Source organism: Dendrobates tinctorius, unplaced genomic scaffold (assembly GCF_039654945.1).
Source record: "Dendrobates tinctorius isolate UK_male_01 unplaced genomic scaffold, ASM3965494v1 ptg000035l, whole genome shotgun sequence".
Classification (NCBI taxonomy): Eukaryota; Metazoa; Chordata; class Amphibia; order Anura; family Dendrobatidae; genus Dendrobates; species Dendrobates tinctorius.
Genome location: NW_027361703.1, coordinates 32,274,935 through 32,299,915, shown reverse-complemented (window position 1 = coordinate 32,299,915; position 24,981 = coordinate 32,274,935). Strand labels below are relative to the sequence as shown.

Genomic DNA, 24,981 nt, shown 5'->3' with positions numbered 1-24,981 from the left:
ACCTCCGAAGCGTCGACCTCGACGATAAAAGGTCTTGACGAATCGGGTTGTACCAACACAGGGGCTGTAGTAAAACACTTCTTTAATGCCAGGAAGGAATTTTTTGCAGCCACAGACCAACTTTTTACATCTGCCCCTTTAAGAGTGAGGTCCGTCAAGGGTTTTACCACCTGCGAGAACCCTTTAATGAACTTCCTATAATAATTAGCGAAGCCCAGAAATCGCTGCAACCCCTTCAGGTCATGAGGCTGCACCCAATCTGTAATGGCCTGAACCTTCCCTGGATCCATGCAGAATCCCTCCCCGGATACAATTACACCCAGAAAAGACAGTTCTTGCATAAAAAATGAGCACTTCTCCAGCTTAGCATACAAATGGTTCGCCCGGAGTCTCATAAGCACCGTACGCAGATGATGCAAGTGTGACTGACTGTCCTCAGAGTAAATCAAGATGTCATCCAGGTAAATGACTACATAACATCCAATCAAGTCAGAAAAAACAACATTAATAAAGTTCTGAAAAACCGCAGGAGCATTAGTGAGGCCGAAGGGCATAACCAGGTTTTCAAACAGCCCCTCAGTTGTCAGGAACGCTGTTTTCCATTCGTCCCCCTCCCGGATCCTTATAAGGTTATAAGCCCCTCGTAGATCGAGCTTAGAAAACCGTTTGGCCCCCGTGAGTTGATTGCATCAGGAATCAACGGGAGAGGGTACGTGTTCTTAACAGTAATTTTGTTCAGTTCTCGAAAGTCGAGGCACGGTCGCAACCCACCATCTTTTTTCTTTACAAAGAAAAACCCCGCTGCCACGGGTGAGACCGAGGGCCGAATATGCCCCTTGTGAAGGCTTTCTTTAATGTACTCTTTCATAGCTTGGCGCTCAGGCCCGGACAAATTAAACAAACGAGCCTTGGGTAATTTGGCTCCAGGTACTAAATCGATAGCACAATCATATGGTCTATGTGGTGGGAGCGCCTCGGCCTCGCTTTCGGAAAACACATCTTTAAGATCTGTCAGGTACTCCGGAATACCCTCCAGACCGACAGATGACACAGATACAGATTTTATCGGATTGACAAAAGGAACCGGGTTACAACACAGACCATTATCATTACATCCCCAACGGGTGATCTCCCCCTTCACCCAATCAATAAGAGGATTGTGGCGTTGCAACCAGGGCATTCCCAATACCAGTCCTGCAGGCAGATTATTCATAATGAAAAAACTTAAATTTTCCACATGAGTGGAACCCACTTTCATAGAAAAAACTTCAGACATAAAACAAATTCCATCCCGGGTAAGAGGGGATGAATCCACAGCCACAATTTTAACAGGGTCTTTTAACCTGACTGTCCCTATCTTATTAAGAGTCACAACTTGGGCATCAATCAGATTAATGGAGGAACCACAGTCAACAAAGGCGGTGGTCATAACAGGACCGCCAGCAATTTCCAATTCAACCTGGAGGACCATTTTTATACGTGAGAAAAAATGTACCTGGGAGTCTGGACAACCTCCTCGATTGTTGCCCAGACTCAGTCGTTTCTCTGAAGGTTTCTCTGAAGAAGGGCAGGAGGGACAATTCCTTTTCCAATGTCCAGAGGCTCCACAGTAAAAACATAGTAGGTTGTCTCTGCGGTGCCTTCTCTCTTTCTCCTTAACCGAGACTGACCCAACGTTCATGGGCTCAGATATGGGTGAAGTGTCACACAATTTGGGGTACAAGGGAGACTCTTGTTGCATCATTCCTCTAGCACGGAGTCTCCGGTCCATACGGACCGCCTGCATCATGGCGTCCTCCAGGGTATCAGGAGGCGGATGTAATGCCAAAGCGTCCTGCAGATGGTCAGAAAGGCCCCTGCGAAACAACCCCCTCAGGGCGGCGTCATTCCAGGATACTTCGGTGGTCCAACGTCTAAACTCTGAGCAGAACCATTCAGCAGAGTGCCTTCCCTGTGTCACACTCATCACCATATCCTCTGCCAGACGCACTCTATCAGGCTCGTCATAAATGTGCCCCAGAGCCTCAAAGAACAAGTTCACTGACATACGTTCAGGAGCAGAGGAAGATAGAGAGAAAGCCCATGCTTGCGGAGCCCCCCGAAGTAGGGAAATAATGACCCCCACCCTCTGGAACTCATCCCCGGAGGAGCGAGGCCTTAGAAAAAAAAAAGCTTGCATCGTTCTCTGAAAGACCTGAACTCCTTTTTATCCCCTGAGAAGGGATCGGGCAATTTGACTGGAGATTCGGGGGACGCTAATGACACATCCCTACCCCCAGAACTAGAAGCCCCTGCATCGACAGCCCCCTGCACAGTAACCACCAACTGTTGCTGGGTATGGGCCATCGTGCGCCGTTCCACATTGAGTTTATGGAACATTTGGGTCAGGTGCTTGACCTGATCAGCCAAGGCTTGTATGGGATCCATGAGGATAACACACACTTTCTTTTTTTTTTTCCTTCAGAGGAAAAAAAAACTGAAACGGTCAGTTATAATGTCAGGAACACCGCACTGCACTTGCTCACTGAGCCAGGGCGCGTGTCCTGAGTACAAAGACGGTGCACAAAGATACCTGCGGAGCGAGCATCAGTGGTGACAATGCATGCTCCAGGACCTGAATCACGTGACTGCTGGGGGCGTGGCCTAAGCTCCACAGAGCTAGGAGCTGCAGGGAAACTCCTAGAAGGGTAACTACAGGACAATGTTACCAAGGAGCATAGACAGAGACAGACACCAGATCAAGCCGGGTCAAAGCACGAGATAGCAGGACAGTACCAAAGGGCTTAGACAGAAAGAATAGTCAGGACGTAGCAATAGATCAGAAAACCAGAACAGGTATTAGACGGTACAATAGGGGTAAACTGTAACGGAGTAGCGATAGCCAAGCCAGGAGGTCAGAACCAGAAAAGACAATGGTACCAAAAACGAGAGACGGAGTACAGAGTGAAGGAACAAGCCGGGTCATACACGGGAAGCAAACAAACAATGCAGAGTACACACACACCAGAGGTCAGACACACCAGAATAGCAGTATAACTGACAGAGAATGCCAGTATGGATTGAGCATAAATACCCCTCCCAGATCCAAAGAGAGGCCGGCAATGTTAACCCTGTCAGAACAGGACATTAACCATGTCCTAACCATGACACCCAGCACACAGCAGCGGTGATGGTTCTCACATGAGCCGTACGGGCCGGGGTCAGCTTGGCAGAGGTGTTCATGGTGCACACAGCAGAAGTGGCGTTGGAGACAGGGGTTTCATGATAATGTTGTGGACTGATTTTTCAAGTACCGCTCACACAACTGGTAATACTGCATCGATGGAAAGTGACAGGAGACAGCAGTTGTCAACTATGGTTACAAACTACTTTTCCTCCCATATCGATGTTCTCCCACACAGGTCATTCCCCTTTGACTATTGGGCCGCTAAACTGGACACCTGGCCTGAATTGGCACAATATGCCTTACAGGAGCTCGCTTGCCCAGCTGCAAGTATGCTATCGGAAAGAGTCTTCAGTGCAGCTGGATCAATCCTGACAGAAAAAAGGACCCGTCTGTCAACCCAAAATGTGGATGATCTAACCTTCATTAAAATGAACCATGCATGGGTTTCCAAGGATTTTGTCCCACCTTCCCCTGATGACACATAGGGTGACAGTAAAATGGCTTGCTTTGGTCCACCTCTTCCTGGGACTTGACCTATTTCGCCTTTTGCATCAGCTGAATGTCCAACATCAACATATGCCACTTTCTAAAACTCCCTAACTGTGCTGCCTCCCCCCCCATGGCCGGGGTCACCACCTAGCGCACGACACCGTGCGAGTGCCGTTGCCCTGGACAGGTGGGTAGGTCGACTCTTGGGCGCGGGCACTGGCACAGGGTCCCTCATAGTGCAATCAAGTGTCTCTGCCGGTGGTGGTGCACACCCGCCGTCAGACACACCGCCGTACTATGAGGGGCCCAGTGCCAGTACCGATGCCCACGAGTGGGCCCCCCTTGCTTGGGCAGGGCTCCAGCATTTGCAATCTTTACCTCTCCCTGCTCCTCCGCTGTGTAGTCTGGGCCGTCAAATCCATACTGTGCCTGACACCGTCTGAGCCTGCCTCCTGATGTATAGACATATATTTTGAATGTGTACGCTATCCATACATGTTATCCGGGGATACGGTACCCTTTCTAACCTTTGTGCAATCACGTGCAAGCCATACTGGGCCTAACACCGTCTGAGCCTGCCTCCTGATGTATTGACATATATTTTGAATGTGTACGCTATCCATACATGTTATCCGGGGATACGGTACCCTTTCTCACCTTTGTGCAATCACGTGTAATCCATACTGGGCGTGAGAACGGCTGGCGAGCTGTTAAGCAAGCTACAGCACCTGTGGTTTGCACACGTAAGTTTTTCATTTTTTCAGGAATGACGGTTAGGCCTAATTCCGGAACTGCGGTTGACCTGCACTTGCTGGGAAATCATCGTTCGCGGGTAATAATTGTAATCAGTGATCCCCATCATTAACGTTGTTCAGCGGGTTATCTGCACCTGTAAGCGACAAAAGCTGGCCTTTTCAGTGTAGCGCACATGCAGCCACGGACATGTAAGGGCATGACACACCAGTTATTGGCCAATCTCATGTGCCAGAGCCTCACGTGTCCCTCTAGTAAGCCGGACTCGGACCGCGGGGCATGACGGAGTCTCGTTCGTTAACGGAATTAAGCTTGCAATGTGTGCATCTTTTCTGTAGCTGGCATGGTTGAGGTTTCCCAGGTGGAGTCGAATTTAACCGTAGGCTCCACTCCTGGTGGTGCCCTTCTGGACATTCCTTTAAGGTTCAGCTTTACAACCATACTGCCCACGTAAAACAAACACTTTGCCTTCATGAACGCTGTTTGGAGGGTCATGACTCGTGGGAATAACGCCGCCCAATCAGTTAACCTGCTAGAGAGATCCTTCGTTGCTCCCAAGCATGACATCACACTCCCTAGGAGGAAGGTAATGCCACTGTGGCGACCGTACTTCTGGGGGCGACACAAGTGCACTGATGCCCAGCCACTGCTCGATGAATCTGCTGGTACATTGACCCAGACCACTACATTCCCCTCGCACGCTACACGGCCTGAATCGGACCCTGATGAAACTCAGGTTACCCTTCCCATATACAGTTCCATCTTACACGGTGACAAAGAGGAAGCTGCAGATGAAAGTGCAGGTTCGACCCACCCGCCATCAGTCACACCACCGTACTATCAGGGGCCCTGTGCCAGTGCCGTCGCCAACGAGTGGGCCCCCCTGCTTGCTCAGGATCACAGCACTTGCAAGGTTGAAATACTGTGCAGTGAGATGGAAGATGGGGACGACGAGGAGTCCAGACTAGCACAGGGATTCCCTAGCGAGGAGACTTATTTCATTGTTTTCAATGTTGGGACAGCAATTTTTGGGGAGCACTATACTCTGGAGAATGATAGATGGGGCCCACTATACACTGGAACATTCCAAAGGTGGACATCAGACACTGGAGCAGCATTTACAGGGCCCATTATACACTAGAGCATTAGAAATGGGGCCCATTATGTTTGGAGCATTATTTGGGCCCATAAGACAGTGGAGCTTCATCCATGGGGACCAACATATACTGTAGCATTATGTGGAGCTCATCATATACTGTTTCAAACATTATATGGGACCAATGATTCTGTATGGAGAAATAGATGGGCCTCGTCATGAGATGTAAAAAGTGAAGTATTTTTCATTGTACTATACCGCTATTTCTCTGCCGTATCGGAGCATGATGAGTTGTGGTATGTGTTAAAGGGGTGCTCTTTCACCCAGGGCACATGAAAACCTGGAGCCAGCCCTACCCCCCCACAACTTTAGCCAAATAACCCCCATTTTTCAGTGCGTAACTTGTATTATGAAGTTAATTAAGGTTGACAAGCTTAAGTAAGAAGAATTGATGCTTTTGGCATTCAAATGGGCACTGTAGGTGTGTTTCCTGTCCTCCTCTCACTGCCGACTTTTATTCCCCATTGACTTACATTGGGTTTCGTGTTTCGGGACGACCCCGACTTTTCCCTATAATCGGCCGATCTTGCTCGACCCGACTTTTGGAAAAGTCGGGTTTCACGAAACGAAACTCGACCCTAAAAAACCAAAAGTCGCTCAACTCTAGTAGGAGTCTCTCAGTATGAAACATCTAGAATTGGCAAACTTTGCCTACTTTTCCTTGCAGTAGTGCCCCAAATCTGTCAGATAGCAAGGACTTCTCCTGTGTACAGCCCTTTTCATGTCACCCACAGATTTTCAATTGGATTCAGAACTGAGCTCTGGCTGGGCCATTCCATAGCTTTAATCTTCTCTAAGCCATTCTTTTGATAATTTGGAGAAATGCTTAGGGTCGTTGTTCTGCTAAAAGGTGAAATTCCTCATCAACTTTATCTTTAGCTTTTGCTTTTTAATAGAGGCCTGAAGGTTTTGTTGCAAAATTTACTGATATTTGGAACTGTTCAGAATCATAATCCCCTCCACCTTGAATTAAGAACCAGTTCCAGCTGCTGAAAAATAACCCCAAAACATAATGCTGCCTCCACTATTCTTCACTGTTGATATGGTTCTCTTTTGGCGATGCGTGGTGTCGACATTGCGCAAAATATGCCTTTTCAAATTATGGCCAAAAAGTGCAACCTTGATCTCATCAGACCATAACACATTTTGCCACATGCTTTTAGAAGACTTGATGTAGGTTTTTCAAAAACATCACCGGGCTTGGATGTTTTTCTTTGTAAACAAAGGCTTCACTTTGACACCCTACCTCACAGGCCAGAAATATGAAACATTCTGGCTCTCAAGTCAGTATGCAACAGGTACTTGCCAGATATTCCTCCAGCTCCTTTAATTATGTTGTAGGCTTCTTAGCAGCTTCTTGGGCCTATTTTCTTCTTGTCTTTTCATCACTTTTTAGTCTATGATGCGATAAATTTAAAAAACTTCTTGATGACCCTCTTGATGAGGGTATCAATACCAGTAAGACACAGAGAAGAGAATGGCTGGTAATGTAAGTTCCCACATGTATCGCTACGGCGTCGTAGCATCACCAGGGGTCACTTCTTGATACCAGTCTTCGCAGTATTCTATGGTATATGTAATGCCATTGAAATTTTTTTGTACCCTTCTCCTGACTTATAACTTTCAATAATGAAATCCCTTTGCTGTGTTGTAAGCTGTTCATGGACCATGACCTATTAGAACAGCTAAACTTTACAGGAAGTTAATCAGAATCACTTTAAATGAAGTCAGCTGTCCACTGAGTACCAACAAACACGAGCTTAAGTGTGATTGGCTAATTCTGAACATAATCACATCCCCAATTATAAGAGGGTGTTCACACTTATGCAACCAAATTATTTTAGTTTTGATATTTTCATTTTCCTCATCAAACTGATTAGTCTTTTTCTCAATGTATTCGTACAGATTATGGATGAAATTATAGATGTTAATAGTTCTAAAATGATGCTTCATGGTATAATATTTTACATGACAAAAACTTGGCATTTAACAGGTGTTTTAGACTTTCTATATGCATTGTAGGTTCAGAAATGCTGCAGAAAATCTACAGCATCAAAAATGCACCAAATACTTGACGTAGGAACATGCCCTAATAGTTCTTGAACATGTATTTCATGATATGACATCTTCAGTTGCACTTTGTGCAGTGTACCTAACGGATCAGTGGTTAGCACTGTTGCAATGAGGTTTGAATGATCTCCCCATGTTTTGAAGGTTTCGTGTTAGCGCTTTTGTTCCCTTACTTTAAAACACACCAATAGATTAAATGTTTGTGTTTAGTGATTTCAAAAGAGTGTGGACAGGGAGGAATTTTAGTACTACTAATCTCTGTGCAGCACTGCGAAATGTGTTGGTGCTAAGCATTGCAAATAAGTAATACACTTTATGAAATGAGGTTACTTCTACCTTTTAATGAGTTTGACCAGTACTTCTTCAAAAGTTGGTCGTTTTCTGAGGTCAATCCAAAACTGTGGATAGTAGGAGTAACTAATAGTTGTTCTTCCACTGTTTATGTTGTTATAGAGTTTCATGTCATGAATCTTCTGCCATTCTTCTAGACTTCCATTTACTTTCTCCATCAGATAATACATCATTCCTCTGTTTGTGGAATCTCCAATGAAAATAATCTTGAAATAAGAAAAAACACCATACCGGTTAATTAACCAAGGTTTGCCATGTAGACCTATTAGGTCATATTTACACGAGAGTTTTCTGTCGCAGTGTTTTCCCGCAATCATATTCTATTAAACCGTCAACACGTAATACAATGAACCATGGCAAAGTTTGTTTTTCATTAATTCATAATCTGACAGTAGTGCTCTGTACAGCTGGGAGAGTGTACAGAGCCATAATATGACCATATGGATGGGGTGAATTTATTATACCGGCTGGTGTGGGTTTAATGCAGATTATGTTGCAGATTATGTTGGATTCCACTTCTGACCCTTGATCTTCAGGTCTTATAAATTCCTATTTACACAGTGTGGCTGAAACAGTGTGCCCTGTTTGTTATTAGTGGCTATTGACTCCTCGTCAATATTGCAAATAAAAAAACCAAAGTCGACAAAACTGTGAAAAAACCACATAAATTGCAATAGAACCTGTATCATTGGCGACTTCTAATACCTGTAATGGAATGGTTTTCAATCAAAGGCTTTAAAAAGGTCAACACAGAGCTTAAGTGCACCTGTTTCTAGGGTTCATCTTTAATATATTTCAATCACTTTATTAGAGGCCACTGCAGTAAATTCATTCGACTGGACAGAATTTGAAGAGTCACTCGTATTAGAGTGAAAAGCCAAGAGGTTGAAGGAAATCCAAGACAAGATTGTGTAAGGGAAATGGTAGAAATACTGTACATTAATTCAATTAAAGGTTAAATACGGTAAATAATCTGTTTATGCCCAAAGTTAAATGAATAAGTATAGTTAAAGGGAACCTGTCACCCTTTTTTTGCCCTATCAGCTGCAGGCTTTGACATTAGGGGCTTATCTACAGCATTCTGTAAAGGTACTGTCACACTTAGCAATGCATCAGCGATCCCGACAACGATATGGATCGGTGGTGTATCGCTAAGTGGTCGCTAGTGAGCTGCCACACAGGCAGGTCTCACCAGCGACATAGCAGTGGTCGGGGGTCGCTACTTACCTGTCAGACGAGGCGATCCTGATGTCCTCCCGCCCGCGTCCATGCGTCGCTCGTCTCCACAGCAGGAAGCCCAGCAGGAAGCTGACGACGAGAAGCAGCCCAGGCTGTTCTCACGCGATCAGCGATAACCAGCGGGGGAGCCGGTCGGAGGTAAGTATCATACATAGCAATATCGCTGCTACGTCACAAAACCAGTGACGTTGTAGCGATATTGCTAGCGATATCACTTAGTGTGATGGGGCCTTAATGCTGTAGATAAGCCCCCGATGTAACTTGAAAGATAAGAAAAACACTTTAGATTATACTCACCGGAGGGGGCTGTCCAGTCCAATGGGTGTCACGGTCCGGTCTGGCTCCTCCCATCTTCATACGGTGCCGACCTCTTCTTCCCTTCCTGTAGTAGCTCCGGCGCAGGCGCACTGCTCTGCCCTGTTGAGGGCAGAGCAGAATACTGCAGTGCGCAGGCACCAGACCTCTCCTGATGCCTGCGCACTGCAGGACTCTGCTCTGCCCTCAAAAGGGCAGAGCAGTGCGCCTGCGCTGGAGCCACTACAGGAAGGGAAGAAGAGGACGGCATCATATGAAGATGGGAAGAGCCGGACAGCGACACCCATCGGACCGGACCGCCCCCTCCGGTGAGTATAATCTAAAGTGTTTTTCTTATCTTTCAGGTTACATCGGGGGCTTATCTACAGTATTACGAAATGCTGTAGATAAGCCCCTGATGTCAATGCCGGCAGCTGAAGGGTGACAGATTCCCTTTAAAATATAATAAATAATTATACTTTAGAAAGATGCATAGAATCCTACAAAAAAGAAAAAATTCCTTTACCTATCTGTACATAGACGTGAAGTGGGCCTTTCCAAATCGGTTAGAACATAGAGATGATTCACTAATGAGGATCAGCTTAGTGGGGATTAACCTGCCAGACCTCAATTCATGGTGCTTTCAGTGTCTCCAGTACTCTAACCAGCTGAACTGATTTGAGACACTCCAAAAAAAGACTGTCGCTTTCAGGAAAAAACAGTAGTCCATTTTTCTATCCTATGCACTTCGAAGGTAGTGTCCTCCTTCATCAGGGATTACGGCCAGCCAGTGGTCCATAGTCTTTTATAGGTGAGAGTAAACTGTTCTATGGATACTCAAGTGATTGTTCGATTATCATAAAACACAAACTGCTTAATCTCACTATTCGGACCAGTAAGTCTGAGAGGGTTTCATTGAAAATTCCACCTGCTTTCTGCTCTTGATGTTATATGTGTGAAATTCCCTTTTCTCCAATGTTTCCTAAGAGCTCCCATTTAAACAAATTTTGTGTGCCTGTTTATAATGATTAGATAGTGGATGTCCAGTAAATTGTTTTTTGATATTATAGCCATGTTCTTTCATTCTAGTATATAATATATGTTTTCATTCATCCCACATACCGTTTCTGACATGGGCATTTACTGCAATAGATTAAGCCTTGCTTTGGCAGGTTATGTAGTCTGTAATGGGAAACAATCCCTCTGTTGTGAGTACATTACATGTTAGTTTAGATTATCCAACACTACAACACATCCTACGTTTTTTGCATGGGAAGAAACCTCACATTGAGGCGTGGGTTAGGTTACTTTTCATGTACAGATTTTTTACTATAGTAGGAGCTATGTGATTTGCTAGATTTTTTGCTCTCCAAATAAAAAACTTTTTTTTTGGAATTAGATCCCCTATCACCACCTTGTCCTGTTGCAAAAAGCTCCAATGTTTTTTAATTATTTTTTTTTTGAGAAACAGTTGTTCATTAGCTGAGTGATGGTTGGAATGTTGATGTCAAAATGATCCTTCTTTGATTCTTCTAGATTTTTACCTTTATTAATTAGTTAGGACTCCCTGAGCATTTTTTTTTTAGTTCTTGCTAATTTTTTTGGTCATAACCTTTTTGCAAGAATTTTTTTACCATATTATTAGATTCTTCTAGGTGTGTGCAGTTTCTCCTGACACGCAGAAACTGTACTCTGGAAATATTATTAAGCCAGATGGGAAAGTGACAGCTTTGTATTGAAATGTAGCTTTAGCTATCTGTGGATTTATTAAAGGATTTAGTGGCTACTTGGTCCTTATCACTATATATCGTGATATCCAAAAAATTAACTCCTGCAGACTAGTACTAAAACTTGAAGTGACATGACGATTAAAATCATTTTTATTGATATTATTTTAAAAGCTCCTAAGGGAACCTTCCCCTCCAGCCCAAATAAAAAATACATCATCTATAAAACGCTTCCAGAGGACTAGATTCGCACCAAGATCACTAGAGAGGGTATCTCTAGGTTCTAACAGATTTGGAAAGACCAAATTCACATCTATGCACAGTTAGGAATAGCATTTTTTTTGCAGGATTCTAAGCATCTGAGAATAATTATTTTTTGGTATTTTAACTAGTGATGAACGAGTATACTCGTTACTTGAGATTTCCTGAGCATGCTCGGGTGTCCTCCGAGTATTTTGGCGTGCTCGGAGATTTAGTTTTCGTCATCTCAGCTGCATGATTTACGACTTGTAGACAGACTGAAAACATGTGGGAATTCCCTAACAAACAGGCATTCCTCACATGTATTCAGGTTGTCCAGCAGCCACAAATCATGCAGCTGAGACGACGAAAACTACATCTTCGAGCTTACTAAAATACGCGGAGGACCCCCGAGCAACGAGTATACTCGTTCATCACTAATTTTAGCTATCTTTATTCATTTAGTCATTGTGCTTTGATTAAGCATGCTAGTGGCTAGGAGACTAATCAGTATGTTGGGAAAGAAGAATGTAGGAGAAAGGTCCATAATGAACACCTTCTCCAGACCGTCCTGGAATTCAAACTGGGGCAAATTTCATCCTTCCAACAGAACAATGACCTTAACCTCGAAATGCAAGATGTGTTTTGTGTCAAACTTATGAATGTTCTTGACTAAATGAGTCAAAGTCTAATCTTGAAGCCAGTTGGATATTGAGGGAGTTGAGGGTATTAAAACTATATGATCTAAAATTTCACTTTTTATTTTTAAGAAATGTGTTCAAATATCTGCAAACCTGATTTCACCTTGTTGTTATATGTCTTTGTGTCTAAAGAAAGTTACCACTAATTCCATAATAAGGTATTACCAAGGAGAAAAATTGAAGATAAATCAGTTGTCTGAAATGAAGAACTACTTTGTAGTTGTAGGGCTTCATGCTTTCCCGGGGCCATGATGTCCAAATCAAAGGAAAAAATAATGGACGTGTACGGAAGTACAGCTAATGAAGCGGACTGTTCCATGAGAAGCATTGTTATTTACTAATACATGTTATCTGATCTGCCCTCCGCCCTGTCTGGATGAATGCACATTAGGTTTTAAGTTTCACGGATTCATTTTTCCATCTTGATTTTGAGTTTCTTTGATAAACATAAGCACATGTGGTTCATTAACCAACGTCTACAAAGTGGAATCTATTTGCATAATAAAACTATACTTGTGTTCCAAGCCCCCTCCAAGCACCATGAAACAGTTAAACATGCAATGTCATCATGTGTATATATAAAGGCAACCAACTCAATGTATTTAGTCTTGTTTTTTCAGACAGAGCAACTTTAAACTAAACTTAAATAAAACAAAATACTAAATTGATCTGGCTGAATATGGCTGTGATTTGGATTTCACCTATGATAACGCGTCTTAATTACAGGGGTTGTCCAGTGAAAATAAGTTATCAGTTATCCATAGGATTCTGATAACTTGCTGATCTGTGGGTGTCTCACACCAATTGGTAGAGCAGGAATTTTAATCCTGGAAGTGATACTTTTTTGCCTGTTACAGAATGAAGTGATAGGTCGGACACCATGCAATGTGATCCATTCCTTATGGGCTTCCAGAAAAAGCCGACTGCAGCTCTCTACAGCCCTATTGGGAATGAACAGGTCAGGGATTGAGTATGTGCACTTTCACTTTATTTCAACAGGGACAAAAGTTCCCCATTCTGCCAATCAGGTCAGGATGCAGCCGTTGGACCTCCAATGATCATAAGGGGGGTGTACTGACTTTGAATTGAGTTTCCTGAAATTTGCAGGCTCTCAACAAATTTGAACAATATGCCCTCCAGCACAAGTACTGACTGAACAAATAAATAAAAAACAACATGTTTTCACTGGACAACTCCTTTAACTCAAAGTAAATATAATGAAATCATACATTTTCACTTGTTTCTTTCATTGACATATCAATAAGCTGAATGTTTCCCATAAGTAGACCGTTTTATAGGTTGACCTTTTCAAGGCAAGCACAATATGTGAGCATGGCAGCAGTACAAATTTACTAGGAAAATGAACTTAGGCACAAATGAAATTCTTTTACTGGAACCTGAACTTTTAAAATATGGAGCTGTAACAATTCAATGGCTTTTAACAGACAAATGCAACTGATGTCACAATTTCCACACAAGTCTTTTACGACTGGTAAAGTCCTGAAGACAGACACACAATTCTGCTGTGACGCTCTATGCTCGATTTAGCCTTCTTTTCCGTGTCCTAGTAAATACAGATAATTGTCAGCAAATAAGAAACTTGCTAATATAGACTGTCTTCTTAATTTGCAGTCTTTACTCATGGTCTGTCTCACATTGTATAAATCTAGAAACAAAGGCTTCCTTCACTTAATCTTCATCCGATTGGTAGCATTGTAATTGAACATTAACAGTGTAATATAAAGTATTGCAATAATTACACATAACGCTTAAACAAAATACCTTTCTATCCATCAAACAATGCTGTAACTCATGATTCTGTAACACTGGATAGTGACATTTATATGGCTGCCATGATATTGCCCTCCAGTCACATGTGCGGTTGTCCGAGCAGCTCAAACAAGGCACCAACCAATGACCTGCGCAAAGTAAAAAAACAGATTAAAATATGACAAGTTGTTGTAAGGTTTTTATTTTCCATATAGGGAATGTAATATTCAGCTAGAATTATATCATATACTGTATTCTACAGATCAAGCATTTCTAAAGGTACTGTCACACTTAGCGATGCACCAGCGATCCCGACCAGCGATATGACTCAGTCAGGATCGCTGGTGCATCGCTAAGTGGTCGCTAGTGAGCTGCCACACAGGCAGATCTCACCAGCGACATCGCTGGGGACGGGGGTCGCTACTTACCTGTCACACTAGGCGATCCTGCATCCTCCCGCCCGTGTCCACGCATCGCTCGTCGTCACAGCAGGAAGCGCCGCAGGAAGCTGACGACGAGAAACAGTCCAGCCTGTTCTCGCGCGATCAGCGATAACCAGCGGGGGAGCGGGTCGTAGGTAAGTATCAGACACAGCGATATCGCTAGCAATATCGCTATAACGTCACAAGTTATAGCGATATTGCTAGCGATATCTCTTAGTGTGACAGGCCCTTAAGACGTAGTCCATGAATATTTATAGATAGTAGAGATGAGGAGAGCGATCTGCTGTGTATTGATTTTGAGTTGAGTTTCCTGAAATTTGCAAGTTCTCAGCAAATTCGAACAATATGCCCTCCAACACAAGGACTGACTGACAAAATATATAAAAAATAACTCATTTGTACCCATTTCCCCGTTGCTCTGGTCTGTTTTGCATGTGGCCTGAACCTCAGTACAGCAGGTGTGTTCTAGTGATGTCAAGGGGCCTGCTGAACTGATAGACAATTGCACAAGCTGAATGGTGGAGCACAGAGCTGATGGTTCCCTGTTCCACCATTGTATTCAACTGTATCTGCACGAAGATGCAGATATCATTAAAATAGATAACGGAAGCGGGTAGCAGTGCCCCCAACTGAGGAGAACCATAGTGGTCACATTGAAGACAAAGTGATGTACAGTAGGTGTCACTCATGCACTGCCAATTATGAATCCGCAGTATATTCAACGGTATATATTGATTCATATATTGAATAGGTTTGCAGAGTCAATGCGTTTCGAGGCCACGCAGGACCTCCATCAGGACAGAAACCTGCATGGCCTCAAAACGCATTGATTCTGTAAACCTACTGAATAAATCATGTAACACCTGCACAGGGAACTGTCAGAGCATATTGGAGCTTACAGACACTAAGAAGAGTTTTGCAGTGGCTGTTAAACAGGGACCTACAGACATTAATAGTTTTTCCCGAGTGGCAGTGGACTACAATTCCCAGGGACCCTTGTTTCAGTCAGATGACACGGCCTGCAAGGATAGGAGAAAGAGTGGATTGGAGGAGGAGGGACTTGGGGGAGAAAGCTGACCAGGAAGTGAAAGTAAATGTGCAGAGAGGAAGGAGCGTGGCAGCTTGCTGTGAGAAACAGAGCAGTGTGGATCTGCATTCCTCTACGCTGCAGAGTGTGGCGGCCCCCGCTGAGATACCTGCGCTGCTGGAGAGAGCTCGGTCCTGTCACCCTTTGAGGCCATTAACATCAAAGACCCGGAGAGTTCTGCCGGCACTCCCACCGCATAAAGGCCTGAATCCTGCTCCCCCAGCTGGTGTCCAAAGAACCCTCCGACCGTTTGAGACACACAGTGAGTGCCCTTCTGAGACTTGTGGTTCTACCAGCGCTAATTACAGTGAGTACATTACAACTACTGACAGTAATATTCCTCTAAGTGCACCCACGGTTCAAATTTGCACGCCAACATCCACGGCAACTGGGCCCCAACGTTTGGACTGAGTTAATACAAAAGAGGGGGGGAACCTGCTACGTTATATTTGCAGGGTCGGAGTAGAAGTAGACTGTGATGTGTATATGACTTTTATAGAGCATCGTTATGTTATTCCTTTAAACCCACTTAAATTCTGCTGCATAGCAATAAATCTGATTAAATTGTTTTACTCCTGTTCCCTGAGTGTGTGTACTGAGCTGTGGCAGGGGTTTCCCGAATCAGCCCCTGGCAGAAGATAATTGTCTTTCTGCAGTCCCAGAGAGAAAGCTCCAATCAAGATTCGGGTGGAGGCACAGCGCACTGGAGAGGTGATACCCTCCCCCATAACACCCAGTGTACCATGGTAGCCCTAAAGGGGTGTTACACCTACTCAATAAGTCATTCAATATATCCTGTTGGATATACTGCGGATTCATCATTGGTAGTGCATGAGTGGCACCTCCGTCACATTGTCTTCATCCATTTTGGTCCTTTCAAGATCGGTGTCCTTGCAGCAGCCGTGTGATAATTATATACGTGAGATATACGTTGCTTTGTAGCAACCATACTAGGTGAGTGGATTCCCTTCCGTCATACCTCTTTTTTTATCGGTTAAGACTAGAGTTGAGCGAAACGAGTCGAAAAAATTCAAAGGTCGCCGACTTTTGGCAAAGTCGGGTTTCATGAAACGAAACCCGACCCTAGGATGAGGTCGGCCACGAGGTCGGCGACTTACGCGCCAAAGTCGCGTTTCAAAAGTTTGTTTTGCGCTCTTTTTCAGCCAATCAGGATCCACGGACACTGTGGGCAACGTGATGACATAGGCACGGGTCACCACCATCTTTCAGAAGGGCATGCAAGTGATTGGCTTGCTTTGGTGGGCGTCACAGGGGGTATAAAAGGGCGTGCACGCCGACCGCCATCTTACTTCTGCCGATCTTAGTATAGGGAGAGGTTGCTGCTGATTCTGTAGGGAGAGCGTTAGGCAGGGAAGAAGACAAAAAAACTGCTTCTGCTGCTAGCGATTTGGCCTGCACAACACACCAGTCACTGTGTGTGCAGTGCAAGGGGAGGCTATATAGTGGTCTATCAGTGGTGTTGGTTGTTGGGCTGCCTTTTAAGGCTTCCTGACAGGCTGGCATTGCTGTTTACCCACTGCTCCGCAAACTGCTTTTTTAAAAGCAAACCCAATTTTTTTTTTTTGTCCTGCTGAGAAGACAAAAAAACTGCTTCTGCTGCTAGCAATTTGGCCTGCACAACACACCAGTCACTGTGTGTGCAGTGCAAGGGGAGGCTATATAGTGGTGTATCAGTGGTGTTGGTTGTTGGGCTGCCTTCTAAGGCTTCCTGACATTCCTGCATTGCTGTTTACCCACTGCTCCGCAAACTGCTTTTTTAAAAGCAATCCAATCTCCCTTATCCTCTAGTCACTTTTGTCACAGCTGTGCCATCGAGCCTGTCACATAGCGCTCAGATATTCATTGGGCCTCACACAATCCAAAAGTGTCCAGTGTCCAAAAGTGTGTGCAGAGATTCAAAATCTCCCTTATCCTCTAGTCACTTTGGTCACAGCTGTGCCATCGAGCCTGTCACATAGCGCTCAGATATCAGTGGGCCTCACACAATCCAAAAGTGTCCATCCAGTGTCCAAAAGTGTGTGCAGAGATTCAAAATCTCCCTTATCCTCTAGTCACTTTGGTCACAGCTGTACCATCGAGCCTGTCACATAGCGCTCAGATATCAGTGGGCCTCACACAATCCAAAAGTGTCCATCCAGTGTCCAAAAGTGTGTGCAGAGATTCAAAATCTCCCTTATCCTCTAGTCACTTTGGTCACAGCTGTGCCATCGAGCCTGTCACATAGCGCTCAGATATCAGTGGGCCTCACACAATCCAAAAGTGTCCAGTGTCCACAAGTGTCTGCAGAAATTCAAAATCTCCCCTGTCCTATAGACACCTTGTACCTTGTTTTACATTACTATATAGTTTGTTGGATTTTGTCTACATTTCTACCAAAAATGAGGAAGGCTGGTGGAAGAGGCCGTGGAATTGGGCGGGGGTTGGCAGCTGGTAATGATGGTGTATCTGATGGTAGTGGCAAGAGCAAAATAGGACCGAATGCAGGAGGTGCTGACCCTGCGTCATCGTCTGGCTACATAAGGCCTCGAACGCTTAGTTTTCTAGGAGTTGGCAAACCGCTTTTAAAGCCAGAGCATCAGGAAAAAGTTTTGTCTTACATTGCTGACTCAGCCTAAGGCTCTATCGCCTCCTCTTCTTCAGTTGTAAAAAGTAAAAGCACTGAGTCGTCATTGGAGGCTCATGTTCATGAACCACACCTTTCCTTGTGTCCTTCACCCCAACCAAGATTGAAGGATGACGCAGGCCATACTACTGATTACTCCATGGAGCTGTTTTCACATACCATGCCTGGATTATCAAGTGAAATGGTGAATTACCCAGGCCAAGATGAATCTGACATGGAGTGCACTGATGCACAGCCGCTGATGGATGATTCTGCTGGTACATTCACTCAGAGCACTACATTGTCCTCGCAGTGTACAGAGCCAGATTCTGACCCTGATGAGACTCAGGTGCCCCTTCCCACACACTATACCACCATACACGGTGACACAGAGGAAGGTGCACATGACATAGAAGAGGAGGTGATGGATGACCCAGTTGTTGACCCAGATTGGCATCCATTGGGGGAAGAGGGTGCTGCTTCCAATAGCTCAGATGAGGAGCATCCACAGCAGACATCGACATCGCAACAGCTGTTATCTGGCAGGCCCGGAGCACTCCAAAGACAGGTTCCAAACATCAAAAGAGTTGCTGGACAGCTTGTCCAGAGGGTCAAAAGATCACAGCGTGCTAGGCCGCAAAATGTCTGCCAAAGTAGGAAGAGTGCAGTGTGGCACTTTTTTGAACAAAATCCTCATGATCAGGCCAAGGTTATCTGTAAGAAGTGCACAAAGACCTTTAGCCGAGGGAAAAATCTGAAAAATTTGAATACCAGTTGCATGCTTAGACATTTAACCAGCATGCACTTGCAAGCGTGGACACAACACCAAACCTCAAGTGCCACATGTGCAACCGATCACAACGAAGGTAGTCAGCAATGCTACATTGTTTCCCCCACTGTAAGCCCACCGGTTAGCACAGCAGCAAATGTTGAGGTGTCGTTGCAAGACCACAGCAGTCAGGGAATCCCACTGTTATATCAACGAAAGACTGATTCTAGGCCATCAGAAAGAACACCAACTCCATCACCATCATCAACCCTCTCTCAGTCCGCCCTGTCCACCGCTACTTCCACCATATGCAGCTCTCAAGTACAGCTCACCCTCCCAGACACTATGAGTAGGTCAAGAAAGTACTCAGTCTCTCATCCGCGTACACTGGGTTTGAACGCCCACATTGCCAAACTAATCTCGTTTGAGATGATGCCCTTTCGGTTGGTGGAAAGCACAGCTTTCCGCGAACTCATGGCCTATGCAGTACCACGCTATGACCTACCCAGTCGTCACTTCTTCTCTCGCAAAGCCATCCCAGCCCTCCACCATCATGTGAAAGACCGCATTGTCCATGCACTCAAGCAGTCAGTGAGCGGAAAGGTGCACCTCACAACTGATGCATGGTCCTGTCGGCATGGCCAGGGCCATTACGTGTCCATCACTGCGCACTGGGTTAATGTGGTGGATGCAGGGTCCACAGGGGACAGCGGTGGTGGGACAGTGCTGCCTAGCCCACGGTATAGGAAACAGTTGGCTGTAGGCGTTCGACCCTCCTCCTCCTCCTCCTCCAGAAGCGAAAGCTCGTCCACAGAGCGCAGTCGTACGAGCACTCCATCTGCAGCTGCCACTGTTGCACACGATGTGTCCCCCTATCGAGCAGCTAGTGGAAAGCGTCAGCAGGCTGTGTTGCAGATGATGTGTTTGGGTGACAGACACACCGCCGAGGTGCTGGCCGAGTACTTGAAGCGACAAACTGAGTCATGGCTGGGCAGTGTACATCTTGAGGCAGGCAAGGTAGTTAGTGATAACGGCCGTCATTTTGTGGCAGCCATAGCCCTTTCAAAACTCAGCCACATACCTTGCTTGGCTCACACCTTGAACCTGGTGGTGCAGTGCTTCCTCAAAAATTATCCGGAGTTAACAGCCCTGCTCCAGAAGGTGCGAAGACTGTGTGCGCACATCCGCCGGTCGCCTGTACACTCCGTTCGTATGCAGAAGCTGCAGCGATTGCTCCACCTTCCCAACCACCGCCTCATTATCGACATTGCAACAAGGTGGAACTCCACCCTGCACATGGTGGAGCGGCTGTGCGAGCAGAGGCAGGCCATAATGCATTTGTGGGAGGATACACAGCCAGGCACTTTGAGAGCAGACATGGAGTTGACAGGTGTGCAGTGGTCGAAGCTGAAAGACCTCTTTAAAGTCCTTCAGTGTTTTGAGGAATGCACACGGCTGGTAAGCGCAGACGACGCCATCCTAAGCATGAGCATCCCACTTATGCGTCTGCTCATGCAAACTTTGACGCACCTTAAGGAGCAGGCGTCTGCAGCCAATGTTGATGAGGAGGAAGAGGAGGAGGGAATCCTTGATGACATTCAGCCATTGTCTGCTCAGGGACCTCTCCTGGACGAGGTGGAGGAAGAAGAGGAGGAGGAGGATGATGATGGGGATGATTACTTAGGGGAGGAGGATGCATCTCGTGGGGCAAGTGAAAATGTTGGCGTGGCAAGGTCTGGTACAGGGTTTGTGCGTGACTGGAGGGATGTGGATTTGCCAGAAAGTGCTCCTCCACCCAGCACTCGCAGTGCATCATTGACACCGGGAACATTGGCCCACATGTCAGATTATGCCTTGCGGATCCTAAAAAGGGACCCCCGCATTGCCAAAATGATGAACGATGACGACTACTGGTTGGCCAGCATCCTGGATCCACGCTATAAAGGCAAATTACAAAACATCATGCCACAGGAGAACCTTGACCTAATATTGGCTAATAAACAAGCAACTCTGGTAAATTGGTTGCTTGAGGCATTCCCAGCACACAGCAGCGGTGATGGTTCTCACACGAGCCGTACGGGCCGGGGGCAGCTTGGCAGAGGTGTTCGTGGTGCACACAGCAGAAGTGGCGTTGGAGACAGGGGTTTCATGACAATGTTGTGGACTGATTTTTCAAATACCGCTCACACAACTGGTAATACTGCATCGATGGAAAGTGACAGGAGACAGCAGTTGTCAACTATGGTTACAAACTACTTTTCCTCCCATATCGATGTTCTCCCACACAGGTCATTCCCCTTTGACTATTGGGCCGCTAAACTGGACACCTGGCCTGAATTGGCCCAATATGCCTTACAGGAGCTCGCTTGCCCAGCTGCAAGTGTGCTATCGGAAAGAGTCTTCAGTGCAGCTGGATCAATCCTGACAGAAAAAAGGACCCGTCTGTCAACCCAAAATGTTGATGATCTAACCTTCATTAAAATGAACCACGCATGGGTTTACAAGGATTTTGTCCCACCTTCCCCTGATGACACATAGGGTGACAGAAAAATGGCTTGCTTTGGTCCACCTCTTCCTGGTACTTCACCTATTTCGCCTTTTGCATCAGCTGAATGTCCAACATCAACATATGCCACTTTCTAAAACTCCCTAACTGTGCTACCTCCCCCCCCATGGCCGGGGTCACCACCTAGCGCACGACACCGTGCGAGTGCCGTTGCCCTGGACAGGTGGGTAGGCCGACTCTTGGGCGCGGGCACTGGCACCTGGTCCCTCATAGTGCAATCAAGTGTCTCTGACGGTGGTGGTGCACACCCGCCGTCAGACACACCGCTGTACAATGAGGGGCCCAGTGCCAGTACCGACGCCCACGAGTAGGCCCCCCTTGCTTGGGCAGGGCCCCAGCATTTGCAATCTTTACCTCTCCCTGCTCCTCCGCTGTGTAATCTGGGCCGTCAAATCCATACTGTGCCTGACACCGTCTGAGCCTGCCTCCTGATGTATAGACACATATTTTTTTAATGTGTACGCTATCCATACATGTTATCCGGGGATACGGTACCCTTTCTAACCTTTGTGCAATCACGTGCAATCCATACTGGGCCTAACACCGTCTGAGCCTGCCTCCTGAGACATATATTTTGAATGTGTACGCTATCCATACATGTTATCTGGGGATACAGTACCCTTTCTAACCTTTGTGCAATCACGTGCAATCCATACTGGGCCTAACACCGTCTGAGCCTGCCTCCTGAGACATATATTTTGAATGTGTACGCTATCCATACATGTTATCTGGGGATACGGTACCCTTTCTAACCTTTGTGCAATCACGTGCAATCCATACTGGGCCTAACACCGCCTGAGCCTGCCTCCTGAGACATATATTTTGAATGTGTACGCTATCCATACATGTTATCCGGGGATACGGTACCCTTTCTAACCTTTGTGCAATCACGTGCAATCCATACTGGGCCTAACACCGTCTGAGCCTGCCTCCTAAGACATATATTTTGAATGTGTACGCTATCCATACATGTTATCTGGGGATACTGTACCCTTTCTAACCTTTGTGCAATCACGTGCAATCCATACTGGGCCTAACACCGTCTGAGCCTGCCTCCTGAGACATATATTTTGAATGTGTACGCTATCCATACATGTTATCCGGGGATACGGTACCCTTTCTAACCTTTGTGCAATCACGTGCAATCCATAATGGGCCTAACACCGTCTGAGCCTGCCTCCTGATGTATAGACATATATTTTGAATGTGTACGCTATCCATACATGTTATCTGGGGATACGGTACCCTTTCTAACCTTTGTGCAATCACGTGCAATCCATACTGGGCCTAACACCGTCTGTGCCTGCCTCCTGAGACATATATTTTGAATGTGTACGCTATCCATACATGTTATCCGGGGATACGGTACCCTTTCTAACCTTTGTGCAATCACGTGCAATCCATACTTGGCCTAACACCGTCTGAGCCTGCCTCCTGAGACATATATTTTGAATGTGTACGCTATCCATACATGTTATCTGGGGATACGGTACCCTTTCTAACCTTTGTGCAATCACGTGCAATCCATACTGGGCCTAACACCGTCTGAGCCTGCCTCCTGAGACATATATTTTGAATGTGTACGCTATCCATACATGTTATCCGGGGATACGGTACCCTTTCTAACCTTTGTGCAATCACGTGCAATCCATACTGGGCCTAACACCGTCTGAGCCTGCCTCCTGAGACATATATTTTGAATGTGTACGCTATCCATACATGTTATCCGGGGATACGGTACCCTTTCTAACCTTTGTGCAATCACGTGCAATCCATACTGGGCCTAACACCGTCTGAGCCTGCCTCCTGAGACATATATTTTGAATGTGTACGCTATCCATACATGTTATCCGGGGATACGGTACCCTTTCTAACCTTTGTGCAATCACGTGCAATCCATACTGGGCCTAACACCGTCTGAGCCTGCCTCCTGAGACATATATTTTGAATGTGTACGCTATCCATACATGTTATCTGGGGATACGGTACCCTTTCTAACCTTTGTGCAATCACGTGCAATCCATACTGGGCCTAACACCGTCTGAGCCTGCCTCCTGAGACATATATTTTGAATGTGTACGCTATCCATACATGTTATCCGGGGATACGGTACCCTTTCTAACCTTTGTGCAATCACGTGCAATCCATACTGGGCCTAACACCGTCTGAGACTGCCTCCTGATGTATAGACATATATTTTGAATGTGTACGCTATCCATACATGTTATCTGGGGATACGGTACCCTTTCTAACCTTTGTGCAATCACGTGCAATCCATACTGGGCCTAACACCGTCTGAGCCTGCCTCCTGAGACATATATTTTGAATGTGTACGCTATCCATACATGTTATCCGGGGATACGGTACCCTTTCTAACCTTTGTGCAATCACGTGCAATCCATACTTGGCCTAACACCGTCTGAGCCTGCCTCCTGAGACATATATTTTGAATGTGTACGCTATCCATACATGTTATCTGGGGATACGGTACCCTTTCTAACCTTTGTGCAATCACGTGCAATCCATACTGGGCCTAACACCGTCTGAGCCTGCCTCCTGAGACATATATTTTGAATGTGTACGCTATCCATACATGTTATCCGGGGATACGGTACCCTTTCTAACCTTTGTGCAATCACGTGCAATCCATACTGGGCCTAACACCGTCTGAGCCTGCCTCCTGAGACATATATTTTGAATGTGTACGCTATCCATACATGTTATCCGGGGATACGGTACCCTTTCTAACCTTTGTGCAATCACGTGCAATCCATACTGGGCCTAACACCGTCTGAGCCTGCCTCCTGAGACATATATTTTGAATGTGTACGCTATCCATACATGTTATCTGGGGATACGGTACCCTTTCTAACCTTTGTGCAATCACGTGCAATCCATACAGGGCCTAACACCGTCTGAGCCTGCCTCCTGAGACATATATTTTGAATGTGTACGCTATCCATACATGTTATCTGGGGATACGGTACCCTTTCTAACCTTTGTGCAATCACGTGCAATCCATACTGGGCCTAACACCGTCTGAGAATGATAGATGGGGCCCACCATACACTGGAACATTCCAAAGGTGGACATCAGACACTGGAGCAGCATTTACAGGGCCCATTATACACTAGAGCATTAGAAATGGGGCCCATTATGTTTGGAGCATTATTTGGGCCCATAAGACAGTAGAGCTTCATCCATGGGGACCAACATATACTGTAGCATTATGTGGAGCTCATCATATACTGTTTCAAACATTATATGGGACCAATGATTCTGTATGGAGAAATAGATGGGCCTCGTCATGAGATGTAAAAAGTGAGGTATTTTTCATTGTACTATACCGCTATTTCTCTGCCGTATCGGAGCATGATGAGTTGTGGTATGTGTTAAAGGGGCGCTCTTTCGCCCAGGGCACATGAAAACCTGGAGCCAGCCCTCCCCCCCCCACAGTCTGTAGCCAAATAACCCCCATTTTTCAGTGCGTAACTTGTATTATGAAGTTAATTAAGGTTGACAAGCTTAAGTAAGAAG

At 45.6% G+C, this 24,981-nt stretch overlaps 1 protein-coding gene across 1 annotated transcript in view; it reads right to left on the bottom strand.

Annotated features, from left to right (window-relative positions):
- Nucleotides 1-24,981, bottom strand: part of CPED1 (cadherin like and PC-esterase domain containing 1) — a 600,308-nt gene that overhangs the window by 43,692 nt on the left and 531,635 nt on the right. Inside the window, exons 17-18 of the mRNA XM_073573371.1 lie at nucleotides 13,969-14,105; nucleotides 7,971-8,191 (exon numbers count right to left, since the gene is read on the bottom strand). Coding sequence (XP_073429472.1) covers nucleotides 7,971-8,191; nucleotides 13,969-14,105 — 358 coding nt within the window. The remainder of the gene's footprint in view (nucleotides 1-7,970; nucleotides 8,192-13,968; nucleotides 14,106-24,981) is intronic.